This window comes from Eurytemora carolleeae, unplaced genomic scaffold (assembly GCF_000591075.1).
Source record: "Eurytemora carolleeae unplaced genomic scaffold, Eaff_2.0 scaffold48, whole genome shotgun sequence".
Lineage (NCBI taxonomy): Eukaryota > Metazoa > Arthropoda > Copepoda > Calanoida > Temoridae > Eurytemora > Eurytemora carolleeae.
The window spans coordinates 380,036-394,131 of record NW_019396177.1 but is presented as its reverse complement, the minus strand read 5'-3'; the positions used below and the strand labels follow the sequence as shown (position 1 = coordinate 394,131).

The window sequence follows — 14,096 nt, the reverse complement described above, 5'->3', positions numbered from 1 at the left end:
TAATAGGGAATTATTGGAGCCCGGGGAGCCAAAATTTGTTTTTTATATTTTGATCGCCAATCATCCTAACAAATCTAAATACAATTCCAGTTATTACATTCAAGCTTATATAAACATCAAACAGTTGACACATAAATTGATCGAATAATCAAACTGCAAGAGATTTATACGAGAAAGGTGTGTCGACTTTGCAATATTTAACCCTATTCCCGCTGGGGGGGGGCCAATTTGACCCCCCCCCCCTGTAGTTTTTTCTACATAACTCAAAAAGTATTGGTCTGAGGCTGTTGAAATTTTCTGACTTTTCTTACATACCCAAAGCCCTCCCTTTAGGCCTAAAACCGGGCTTTAATACTAACTGCCTGAGTCCTCAGGCACACTGCCTGAATGACTGCTTTTGCCTGTAGCAAACTAAATCTTTGTTTTGACCCACTTTCACTTGTCAGATTTTGATAAAATTTACCTTTTTGGAAACCCTATGACATAAGGAAACGGATTGCACAAGTTTTGCGAAAAAAAATTGCAAAATTTTTGCAAAAAACCTGTCAAAGGAAATTTGCACATTTTTAGTTTTTCTTGATTAAAAATCAGGTTATTTAAAATTTTGCAAAAATTTTTGCATATTTGAAATGGCATGGTCAAGGGCTTTTCAAAAATGTATAATTTGTCATTTTTTGGACAAATTTTTTTTGGCAAACATTTTTACTATAAAACTGGATTTTGCGATAAAAAATTCAATTTTCGCAAATTTGCAAATTGCTAAAAGTAGAGCACAAGAGCTTTCTAATGATGTATCATTTGTCATATTTGGACATAAAACATGGGGTGGGGGGGGGGGGGTCAAATTGACCCCCCCCCCAGCGTATCCTGGTTTTCAAGTACCCCAGCGGGGATAGGGTTAATTTTTTTAAAAGATGAGATAAAAATTTTAATCTTATGTGCAGTTTAATTTAACGTGCCTAACTCACTTTTAACAATGCATTTTTAAAGAAAGCTTAACTGCAAGATTGCTTTGTTTATTGTGAATGTCATTTTGTTTATATTTTCTAAAACAAGGAACTCTTTTCAGACCTTTCTAATACTTTATAATTCAATATTTGGAGAGTCATAAAATTGAAAACTTAAATTTATAAATATACATTCTTAAAAACTAAGTTTTTGGTCACATCTTCTTTAACAACGTACAATCCAAATTTTTTAAAAGATAGATCCCATTATTTAAAACTTTATTTCTTCACGTTTTTTGTATTCCTAATTTCTCTGATTGAGAATGTGAAATGTAGATTCATATTCTGTTTTCCAGGTGGATTATCTAAATAATAAAACATTGATTAAATGAACTGTAGATGGTGATGGTAATCTTAAAGTATGATTATTGATCAAGTATGACTGGTTCAAATGTATAAACAAACTGTAAAAAAATTCTTGCACACATGTGAAGTTATTAAATTGTGGGGTAAATTTGTTATTGTTTTGTTCAAAAATTTTTTTTTTGTTTTAGAGGTGTTTGCATGGAAAAAATGACGTGTTATCTTTAAATTGGAGAAATCATATCTCTCCCAGTGTGAGGGGTGGGGGTCATTTTGTAAAATATATACCCTAGTTTAATTTTGTCTAATTTGTTTCTCCTATTCAAAATGTTTCATGAATGTTACGTGTTTTGTCATTAATAATATTTAAAAATTATTGTACAAGTGTTTAATGACGTTTAACAGACATAATTATTATATTGAATCTGATCCTCTCTGTTGTCTTGGCGGATTCAAATTAATTCCAAGACTAAACTTTAATTTTAAATAAATCTTTGCGCATGACAAAATGTGTTTACAAATAGGAAGTTAACTTTCTAAACTATTGTTTTATATTATTTTACACAAATCTAGATTTACTTACAAATAAGTTGGTTTTTAAATGTTTATGAATCAATGTTTTGAGTTTGAATATGATTTTAGACAATTTATCTTCTCTAGAATGTGGAAATATTTTTCAATCTTTCATGAACATTTTTTAGATAAAGATTAGGATAAGCTCTCTAAAATTTAATAAAACACGAACAATACTTTTAAATTAAATACTTTTCTTATAAGATAACTTGGTTGTGTGTAAGGGGGGAGGGGGGTTGCGTTAGGCAACATACCGTTCTGTTAGTCTCATAAAATAACTGTTTCTTTTTAATAAGATATGGACATAAAAATTAAATATTAAAAAATGAAATATGAATATTTAAAGATTACAATTACATCTCCGCCCTCTAGCTTAGAAGCCTTTATCTAGATAAGTTAAGTTTTATAGATATATTTAAAACATGTATTTAAAAAAAATGTACTTACATAAAAATGGTGGTTTTTGTATTTCATAATTTCTAGGTATACACCAGGCAATTGTATCCTTAGAGCCCTCATACTTCTAAACAATCATCAATTATTATTATTATCATTATTATATCATTATTATTATCATTCTTCTTCTTCTTCTTCTTCTTATTATTATTATTATTATTATCATTATTATTATTATTATTATTATTATTTGTAAATAGCGTAAATTAATCCAGGGTTTCCCCCAAAGAATGAGACTTCAGGGACGACTGTACGAAGTTTATACTGTCTCTTTCCTTATTTTTATTATTCCCAAAAGCTGTAAATTTGTATATTTATTTTCCAAATCATTGGATGAGCTAACTATTAACAGATTAAAGAATAAGCTAGTTATTAAAGTAACCATTAAAAGATTAAGCTAGAATAAGCTAGTCATTAAAGAAGACTTGATTTAACCTTCATATCTTCAGAGTTTTATGTCGTCTTAATAGTCTCATGCTTTGTGAGTAACCCTATATTTATTATAAGGCGCCTCTTTCTTTTTAATTATAATTTTAGTATTTTTATTGTTGCTTTTCCTCTGAGCTATTTTATACATTATTTTTTTAACGTTTAGTAGATTTTCCTTTTGAGCTGGTTAGTATACTTTTGATATGACATCATTATTGTCAAAATTAAATTATCTAACGACAGCTTGTGTCACGTGATTGACAGCTGCAAGATCTTCAGCTCGACTTAAGGAGTTAAGCCCAATGAAAATAAAACCGACCTTGATTGGTTTTAGTAGAGAATAAGACTCAATGTTGCGTCTTTTTCTCATAAAAACTGGGAATGCGCCAATTCCTACCATGAAAATCCGCCAGATAGAACATTAAACCGGTTTTTTCAATTCAACTCTGTGGAAAATTAAATGCAGCTTTAATCCGAAAGCTCAAGCCGTAAATAAGGTCCAACGACAGCTTAGACCCGAGCCGTATTTCCCCGAATTTTTTAAATCGTTTAACAAGTTTAACAATGTTTAGCAAGTTTCCAATCGACCACGATTATAGTTTTTTTTAAGACACCCTACTTTAAAGATAGTATCATTTCTGATCTTTCTCTAGTATTTGTTTGTATGAATGATAAAGGGTAATTCATAAGATATGAATGGAAGAATGGCATAAAAGGTCCATGTAGAATCACAAATCAAAACAGAAATATGCGAAAAGATAAAGTTTAAAGTGATAAAATATAGTTTACAAATTTCGCTAAATTATTTTGTAGCTAAATGTTTACAAAGGAATTGAGTTTCTGACACAAACTGAAAATTTGTAATAAATTTTTTAAACTAAATGGTCTAAACCTTTGATATTTAAAATTTAGAATATTTGATTTTACAGAATTCAAAGTTTGAAATATTAAAGGTCTATAAGATTAAAAAATCAGTGTTTGTGGCAAAAAATCAGTTCCATTACCAAGGCATTACTAAGTAGTGTAATTTAGTAATTTGGTGAAGTAATTTATTCTTAGTCAGGATAATCTAATATTATGAACATCTAGGGACATAGATTCATGTATTTTCTAAAAACATTTGTACACTTGCTTGGGAACCCAGCTTTGTCTGGAGATCTGTACCAGTCTTTAACTCTGCAGCTAAGCATATTCATACGGGGTTCTAATATATTCCTCAATAAAAGTTTGAGGCAAATCGGTCAAGAGGTTTACAGATAGCCACATATAGATGACTACTTAATATAGTTATTTATATATATATTACTTTAAATATTTTTACATTACTTTATATAAAAAAGTTAAATGAACGTTTTTTTTAATAAAACACTTATTCTATATCAATAAAAATGGGCCTTGAAAATTAGATTTAAATATTATGAAATGTTAATAAGTCTTGCTGAAATTTTAGTTCTGTTTATGTTTACTCTCTTTGTTTGAATCTAGCAAAATACAAAATTAATTTCCTTTTCTTCAGTGAACCAACGTTGCTTTATTCTTTGTGGATTGGCGCCATTAATATATTTATTACAAGAAAAACAAAAACAAAAACAAAAACAAATCTTATCTTTAACACTTACACAATTTTTTATTTAAAGAAAACACTGCCAAAAACAAGACTATCGCTATAATCAGAGATTGGCAGGTCTGATTATTAGACACCATAAAACCTTTATCTGATTAATATATTGTAAATAATACAATGATTGGTTTAGCTTGAAAACCATTAAACCTTTATCTGATTAATATATTGTAAAGAATACAATAATTGGTTTAGCTTGAAAACCATTAAACCTTTATCTGATTAATATATTGTAAATAATACAATAATTGGTTTAGCTTGAAAACCATTAAACCTTTATACGATCAATATATTGTAAATAATACAATAATTGGTCTAGCTTGAAAACTATTAAACCTTGATCAATATATTGTAAATAATATAATGATTGGTTTAGCTTGAAAACCATTAAACCTTTATATGATCAATATATTGTAAATAATACAATGATTGGTCTAGCTTGAAAACCATTAAACCTTTATATGATCAATATATTGTAAATAATACAATGATTTGTCTAGCTTGAAAACCATTTAACCTTTATATGATCAATATATTGTAAATAATACAATGATTGGTTTAGCTTGAAAACCATTAAACCTTTATATGATCAATATATTGTAAATAATACAATAATTGGTTTAGCTTGAGAAGTTTTAATCAAATATAAGCTTGATGGTTACCATTGTGAATCTGACATACCACTCTAAAAACCCTAATTAACCATTTTAGTTCAATATTTTTCTAAATTTAAAGTTTTAAAAATCTTTTTAAAATTAGATTAAAAGAAACGTAAGACTCTTTCTTGTGTATATGTAGAATTAAGCAAAGAATAGACTTACAAATAAATGATTTGATTAATTTTCATTAAAACCCAATTTTCTGTTTTTTCTTTCAGTGACACAAGATTAAGTTTTCATGATCATATAAAAATACGATTTTTTTTAACTTGCTGATGATGGCAACCCATGCTACACTGGTGTCACGTCATCATATAAACCGTTAATCATTCTTTTTTATTAATTAAAGTATCATCTTTTTTGATAATATTAAATTCAATTCCAAGTAAAACTGCAACTAAAGGTGTCTACTGTCTAGTGCTTGTATTCCCTAAAACCCTAATGTAAACCTAGCCTGTTTATTCAGTCTACATTTAATTTATATACATAAATATACATTCATACAATATACAATACGTACAGGGGGGACAGTAAAATAAACATCCTCTGGTGGAAAATTGAAAGATTAAGGCAACCATAAAGTAAACAAGGAAAGAAGAAAAGTGTAAGAAGTGACAAAAATTGCTGAAGTTGAGTTTAATATTTTATGAAAATAATTTTGTAATTGAATGAAAGTACAAATATAATCTTCATTTTAATTGGATGTTTTATCTCGCCTTTTTCTAATATTTGTTTGAGTAAATTATAAAAACAGACTTGACGTTGATGAATTTTGTAATTTTACTATTATTGTTGAAACTTACCGTAGAATTGCAGTGTATAGAAGCGACCCCAGAAGAAATAAAGAGACTGACTCCGATTAAAGGATAGATGCAGATTAAACTTGAGATAAAAACCATCTTTAAAAAAGTTTTCAACGGTTCTATTTAATTAATTTGAGTGGAGAAAGCATTGAACTATCTTGTCTATAAATATCATTTTTTATCTGAAATTTTGGTAAAGTAAGTAATTTATCTTAAGTGAGCATTTTTAACCAAAAACAGACGGGGAGAGTTTTTTTTTACTTTTAATAAATAGTAATTTAAAGGTTGTTTTACAAATATTTTATGCATAGGGTAAAAAATGTGTAACAATTAAGATAATAGACCTCGTATGGTCTTTGTAAGATAACTAATTCATAATTTGTATAAATAAAAAAGTTCTTTATAATATGAGTCACGGAAATTAGTTGTAAGATTTAGCCATTTTCTTTAATAACTCCCTGATGGCGCGCATGAGAGAGGGGGGGTTAGCAACTAAGGGAATGTATTCTCTATATAAGAAAGCTCTTCGCTCATATATATGTCAGCTATAGCCAGCCAAACGGCTAGACCGAATTGGCTGATTTTTTTGAGGGAAACTATATTGGTTTTTGAGGGGTAACATAGGCTAAAAAAGTTTTTAACTTTTCTTTTTTTTTAAATCGATTTTTTTTATTTTTCAAAATTCAATTTTTTTAATTCCACAGGCAACTCCGGGAACTCTTGCCTGTATTTTATTTAAGGTCTTATGAAATTTTTCCCTTTCGTGATTTTAGGAAAGGTTAGGGAAATCTATACTATAGTATATATAACTATAAGCAAGTTTAAACTGGTAAAGTCATTATATTTTCATATATGTCAAAATTATAACATTTCTAAATATAAGGTTTAAATTTAGATTTAAATCAAAATTCTAACGGAACTTGAAAATGAAACAAATCGAAAGCAAACAGTATTTTTTTTTTGACTAATTCATTACTTAGTAATTTACAGAATCACTTAATGAAGTTATAACAACTTGTAATTTTCGCAGTATTGAACTTTTTCGACTATTGCGCTAACTACATATTGTTCACTTTTTTCAACAAGCTCTCATGATTTTCATTTTCTAAACTAAAACTGTTTCGAGGATTTGTGTGTGTTGTTGAGTACGGGCAGAGTAGCGGAGATCTGAGAGGTTGTAATAACGGCCTCTAGGAGGTACTTTACCGAGGATTCCCGCCAATTTTGTCCTCATGGATTTCCGATTTTACTCGGACCAACATGTACTTACTTCTATTCATGTCCAATATAAGGTAAACAAGTTGATTAGTTCAAAAGGTTCATGATAAATTTGTGTACTGAACAAGATTTTATATCATAAAATACTATCCTATGAGTCCTTTAAATAGTTCTAATAATATATATTTTGTGTTTATTAGAAGTCAATAAACATATCATTAATTTTCAACTTTATTTATGAAACCAGATTTTTAATTTAGATTACTGTAATTATGCTGCAGTGGTATGGTTATCGACACTATTTGTATAATCTGATGCCATATTTGATGCCTATTCTTTAATTACTTATTTTTAGGATGATCCTTGCAAATTAATGTTTATGGTAGAGTAATTTTCGTTCAATCTCTTTCGCGAAAGTTTCGTTCAGCCAACGAAAATGTGAACGAAAATAAAAATTTTCGTTCATTTCCGCGAAAATTTTTGTTAAAATTTTTTCGCAAAATTCGTTCGAAATTTTCGCGATATTCGCGAAATTCGTTAGAAATTTTCGCAAACTTTGTTTCGAAAATTTCGTTCAACGAAAATTTTGATGGAAACCCTAGTTTATGGTAGTTTATACTAACGAAATCTTAATCAAGTATCAGGAATCCAATCCAATTGAAACTCTTGTATTGTTGATATCGAGATCAATGCTTTATCTGCTCTTTTTGTTAATCTGCAGATTAGTTTAATCTTTATTTGATATCCAGGAAGTTTTTGAACAAACAACATTTTTAAGAAAGAACGAAATTTTTCGTGAAATGAACGAACAAAATGGATCATTCAAAGAAATGAAAAAATTATTGTTTTTTAAAAACAAATGATTCAAAATCATTCGAACGAATTTGAAAATAAGATAGTTATTTTACGGTAAAAATGATTTTTTCCAAAAGATTTGGAAAAAACTTTCGCTTTTTTTCTGAACGAATGATTTTTTACAAACTTAAAACATCTTTTGCACTCATCTAAAATGTGGTTTGAAACACCCTAAACACGGATATATAATAAAATGGATGGATCATAGACGAGTTTCGATGTAATTTTCTGGGTGGGGTGTTATGCAGTACATTGGAGTTCTAGCAGACTCCCAGTTTTTGTTACACTCTAACTTAGTCATTCATCAATTATTGGAAATTCAAAATCAATTTTCCCAATCTGACAAGTGTAAAAAAGATTAAAATGTCATCTATGTTCTAATTATTTTTTCCCTTACAATATATATTCAACAAAAGTCCAAATTTTTTATTTAAAAAAATATTGTTTATATAATATTGATAACAATAATGAGGGATTCTTCCTTCTTACTGTTTTTTGAACAATATCAACTTGGACAGCTGAACTCGGACCTTGGTTCTCTGAGATTTTACATTCTCCAGGGCATCCTCCAATGATTTTACTTTCTGCTTTAACCTGGTGTTCCTAACTCGAAGTTTGTTGTTAAGCTGTTGTAAATCGTTGTTTGCAGCAGAGAGTCTATTAAGTGTGGTCTCCTGGGTTGCATAGGAATGATCTGAAAAAAATATTCTTTTTAAATCTAGAAAAAGGTTTATAACTTTATCTTGATAATGAAATCTTCAAAAATCTCCCCCCTAGACCTGTGAACTCAGAGCTATCACACTTTTCAATTCTTAAACTGAAGAGTGAAGACTGAAAAACAGGACAAAAATAGTTTGTTGTTTATAAAAAAAATTAATATTATTGCAGTGCTGTAACCTAATTTTCCCTTTTAATTTCATTTTTAGTTTGAAGAAGAGAAAAAGTAGTTATTAAATAAGCAATTACAAGGTGATTGGACTGTATATGTACCTTTACTTGTGCGACTTTTGCCTGATATCCAAGAAGCTAAATGTTCTGAATTTACAGTTCAAACTTTACCCCCACCCCTCCTAGGAGCTCCAAGGGGGGGGGGGGCAAAGTAAAAGAATTTCTTAAAAGAAAATTACAATATAAAAGAATGGATACAAATTTTCAATAACAGACAATATCGTAAAATGAATACCATAACCCCTAAAAAAGGTATGCCTGATCGTCTAGAAGCCAAATATTTTGAATTTACAGTTCAAATTTAGCCCCCCTCCCATAGGAGCTTCTAGGGGGGGGGCAAAAAAATGTATGCGCTTCACGCAATTTTTGCCCCCCCCCCCCTACATTTCATTCTGTATATGCCCTTGAAAACCCCATATATTTTACAGTTTGTCGCACTTTTGGACCTGTAAATTTCCGTTTTTACTATAACCCCTCTCCCTTTGCACAATCACACAAATTTACAAATTTGTTCAAATATTTAAGAAAAACCCATTTATTTTACCGTTTGTCCAAGATTTTCACCTCTAAATTTTCGTTTACCTATATGTACACTGTTTAACAGTCACACAAATCTTTTTAATTTTTAAAGAAGTTTAAAAATGAATATAACATTTTTCGTCAAAATCAAAAAAAGTTCACATTTATCGAACTTTTTAAAACAAAAATTGAATCACATATTACCTTTAACTGCTAATGACTGTGGGTTAGAGGATGACATGTCTCCAGGTCGTAGTCTTTTAGAAGCCCTATTAAGGTCATCAGGAGAAAAATGGTCTGAGCATATCACACTCCATTTTTTCGGATTCCAGGAGGAAGGTTGGCTTGTAAATTTCGCCCATGCTACTCTTAGGTCTTTTTTCGGGAACGAAAAAAAGATTTTATCTTGACAAGTACTGTTATTTTCACAAGATATTACACTGCAGTACCTCATGTTCATACATCACAGGGCCCACTGTTTATCAACACAGCTGTACAACTTTCCTACTCTATGGATCCTGAACTTTCCTTCAGATATTAATTCTTTGTAAACAAAAAAAATCTTTTTTGAATAAAAAGAAAATAAAAAATTGTATAAAAGAAACATTAAAAAAAACATAAATATGCACCTAAAATAAACCTAACCTAAATCTAGGGTCCGGTTTGCTACATCAGCTGGTAGGCCCATGGAAAAAATTACCAAAATAAAATTTGTACTGTGGCCGAGTTCAGTGTAGATAGATAGATAGAATCATATCTATAAGCGGGCCGTGACCCTAAAAATATCTGCCTTTATAAAAATATTTTGTTTTTTGTGATGCTACAATTTCTATCGAATCCCGCTAATCTAAAAACATATTTATGCAGGTTCATAATCAGCACTGTACGAAGAAATGTCATTTACTCTCAGAAAAATTAAAATTAAAAAAATATTTTTAAATTTGATATTAAACTAACTTTTTGTAATCACCTAACAATGTTAGAAGCCAATTATTTTATTAATTTACATTTAATTTTTCTAATTGTTTCACTTGACTATTAATATATATCCTGTATCACACTAATTCTGGATTAATCTCCTGAACACTGATCGAAAAAATAGTGGGTTTTAGTGGAGTGTGTTATCAGAAAAATAAAAGGTATGAAATTACCATTTATTTTAGTGTCAGGTAACTTTTTTTTTTGAAAATTCACAACTCTAATACCAAAAAATGCGCACATTCAGTTAGTTCATCTGAGCCGTATTCCAATATATGGTGTTTTCTAAAGAAACCAAGATCACTGAATTTGCGCATTGTTTTGTATTAGAATTGTATACAACAAAACGTAGATCTTTTGATTACTCAAATTTGTTTACAGATTGGAAAATGTCCAAGCAATATTAAAGTTACAGCAATTTGTAAATTGGCAAGTTTAAAAGGACACCCTGTACACTGTAAAACCTATAGCAACGGTCATTATGCAATGTACAACCTTAGCAATGGTGATTATATAATGTACAACCTATACAAATGATGATTATGCAATGAACAACCTATAGCAATGGTGATTATGCAATGTACAACCTATAGCAATGGTGATTATGCAATGAACAATCATACCAATGACTGTTTTGCAATGTACAGCCTATATCAATTGTGATTATGCAATGTTCAACCGAAGCAATAGCTATTTTGCAATGTACAACCAATAGCAATGGTGATTATGCATTGCAATGTACAAGGTATAGCAACATATACAATCTATAGGGTAATTTGCTATCCTTGATCGTAATTAATCTTTCTGGGTTATAGGTTTGAGTAACTTATACTCAATTCATGTACATTTAAATCTGAGCTGAACCAACCTTTACGCTCCTAGTTTGTACTGCTCCGCCTGGTATATCAACTACACTGGCAGACAACAGCAGGGGTCAATATTTTTGGCCCAGTTGCGGAGGCAGGGCTGGTTAGTGCGACTACAACCTACAAGGTCTTACTTTAGGCTGCATCTGGTTAAATTTACAATTATTTTAGTCACGCACCCCTGATCCTTTAGTAAAAGTAAATTCAACCTAAAGTCTGACTGCACCGGCTAGTCCTATTGAGTGTCTGCTTTATTTACCCAATGTCAGGGCGATACAGTACAAACTGGGACCGGAAAGGGTTGACCCGGCACGGAAATTCAAATATACTACGGCTTACCGGCCGTGTAGTGAAAATTTTGCGTGAACTTTTTGTTGATTCCTTGATCGCTGTAATTCATATTTGTTTTAGATGAATACAATCATTGTTCTGTTACTTTTCCAAAGTGTTGGCATTATTAGTCCAAAACATTACCTTGTAGAAATACAGCAGGTAATATAATACACACATAATTTTCTATTTATCTTACATTCTCTTAATCCTATTCCTTCCCCAGCATATCCTGGTTTTAAGTACCCCAGCAGGGATAGGGTTAATATTCAAGTACCAAATTTATTAAATTTGAGCTACATCGTTGAACTGCCAACTGCCAATTTAAATTTGAACCACTGATTCAAACTTAAAGATTAAGGAAGGATTTGAATCGAGAATTCAAATTTTAATTTGAAGCATTTTTTTCATTAAATTCTGTCCCAGGACTAGTTGCAATTAGAAACTGAGCAGAGCTGAAAACTCTAAAATTGGATACTCTTAATTTTGATCGCTAAATCTGAATATCCGGCCACTATGGAAACTTTACATTTTCTTGTAAATCCTCTGTTTTGGATATCTCTCCTGGGTTCAAATTTCAAATTTTAAATTTCCCGGCTACTAATTAGTAATTGGCTGTTCAGTATTCTGCTATCTGCGTATGTGCCACTCCGAATCAGAGACGTATTCGGGGGGCTATGGGGGCTCATTCTCACCCTCTGGAAAAGTGAAGGCTATGATTTTCGGGGGGTTTCAGTTACCAAAGGGGGCTGAGCCCCCCCCCCCCTCCTGTTAAGAAGCGGTTAATTAGCACAGCTCGCCCCACTCCCCCTCCCTTCCCAGCCGACCCCCTCTAGTTTTTTTTATTGCTTAATGTTTATGGATCTTATTAATATGTATGTTTTATGACATTGTTTAATCTTAAATTTCACGCGGCTTATTTTTTTCATTATCAGAATTTTGACACAGTGATATATGTAAATTTGTAATTTGATATTTTTTAAAGCATCAAAATGTCAAAATTCTTTCAGATAATTCATTCTGCTACTTAATTTTCAGAATACAGTCCCTGTTTTAGGTTAGTTTTAGCAATCCAGGGGGGGGGGCTCCAATTGTTCCGGGTGGGGAGGCTAACCCCAAAAAATGATTGCCCTCCGGCCACATTTTTAAGCCCCCCCCTGGACTAAGTCCTAAATATGCCTCTGCTCCGAATGGTTGAATTTTAGACACTTTTCCTTGATTAAAGATAATAATCTTAAGATTAACAATAAGAAGAGATTAAGCATTGATCCCAATATCCACAATTCTAACATTTTAGCTCAGGTAACGTAATAAACATGCAACGCACATAATTTACTACTTTTCTTCAAAATTGTCTTAATATTCAGGATGAGTTGCCATTAGAACCTGAGCAGGTAATAAATCTATATATATGTATACTATATGTCAAAACGGCTGAACCGATTGTTCCCAAATTTTGTGTGGGACCTAACATGACATGGATTTTTGAAATTTCAACAAAATTCGATTTTCATTAAATTTCAAAAAATTCACAATATTTTTTTCTATACAATCTCTGAATTTTTTGTTTTGTTATTGTTTTACTATATATGTATGTATACAAAGATTGAGAAAATATATGCATATGCATATATTTCAATATTTGTTATTTTTATTCTAATTATCTTAAATGATATCTATTTTGCACTGCTGTGATATTAAGAAAGATGTGCAAATGGGGAGTGATTATCAGGGAGGACTAGATATAGGAGCACTACTTGGAGGACTCGGAGGAGGTGGAGGCGGGGGTGGTGGAGGTGCAGGTGGACTAGGTGGAATACTTAGTGGACTACTAGGTGGACTTGGAGGAGGAGGAGGAGGTGGTGGAGGTGCAGGAGGGGGTGCAGGGGGAGGTGGGGGTGGGCTAGGTAGCCTATTAGGATTACTAGGACGATGAGATGAACCAGCTTCATATGAGTGAGACATGAATCTTCTATAGAAATTAACATTTACTTATTGGAATAAAAAATTACAGATCTTGTTAAGATTTAATTATCAACTGGCTCTAGTTAATAGTTCTACTTTTTCTTTATGTTTATTCAATGAAAATAATAATTTAATAAAAGCAAAAAACTAAATAAAATTGAAAACTGATTCCTTCCAGGATATCCTGCATTACGGTGTCATCTATTCAAAATATATGCAGGATGAGGGGTAGGTGTATGCAGACTCAAAATGAAACTATTGTTCTAGTCTTCAGAATACATTACTAGGTTTAGTTAAATATTTTTAACTTTATCAATTTATTTATTTATAATTTTTTTATGAAACAAATTAATTGATACATGTTTTTAATGCAGAATGCAGATACTTATTTTTCCAATCTTCATGTTTCCTGGCTGTCCTGTTTTGCTCATTCAATTAGCTGCACACCCCTGCCCCCCCAGGAGGGTTAATATGCAGTTTCGAGAGCTGATCAGGCAATTTGTAGTATTTCAATATCAGCTCTTGAGTTTCTATATTCATTCCAGTTGTTTTTGATATCGGCCATC

General features: G+C 30.9%; 2 protein-coding genes across 3 annotated transcripts; one reads left to right on the top strand and one right to left on the bottom strand.

Annotated features, from left to right (window-relative positions):
- Nucleotides 1-8,335: 8,335 nt before the first annotated feature.
- LOC111697273 (uncharacterized) lies at nucleotides 8,336-10,009 on the bottom strand. Its single transcript, XM_023467202.1, has 2 exons — nucleotides 9,596-10,009; nucleotides 8,336-8,618 (listed from the first exon to the last, which is right to left on the bottom strand). The coding sequence occupies exons 1-2, from the start codon at nucleotides 9,849-9,851 to the stop codon at nucleotides 8,410-8,412; spliced, it is 465 nt and encodes a 154-aa protein (XP_023322970.1). The 5' UTR covers nucleotides 9,852-10,009; the 3' UTR covers nucleotides 8,336-8,409.
- Nucleotides 10,010-10,410: 401 nt separating this feature from the next.
- Nucleotides 10,411-13,597, top strand: LOC111697274 (glycine-rich protein 23). 2 transcript variants are annotated; one of them, XM_023467204.1, is made up of 5 exons: nucleotides 10,411-10,530; nucleotides 11,252-11,362; nucleotides 11,647-11,727; nucleotides 12,933-12,959; nucleotides 13,268-13,597. In XM_023467204.1, the coding sequence occupies exons 3-5, from the start codon at nucleotides 11,647-11,649 to the stop codon at nucleotides 13,499-13,501; spliced, it is 342 nt and encodes a 113-aa protein (XP_023322972.1). In that variant the 5' UTR covers nucleotides 10,411-10,530; nucleotides 11,252-11,362; the 3' UTR covers nucleotides 13,502-13,597. The 2 variants fall into 2 exon arrangements, with proteins under 2 accessions (XP_023322972.1, XP_023322971.1); XM_023467203.1 differs by lacking the exon at nucleotides 11,252-11,362 and having other exon boundaries at nucleotides 10,413-10,530.
- The last annotated feature ends 499 nt before the right edge of the window (nucleotides 13,598-14,096 follow it).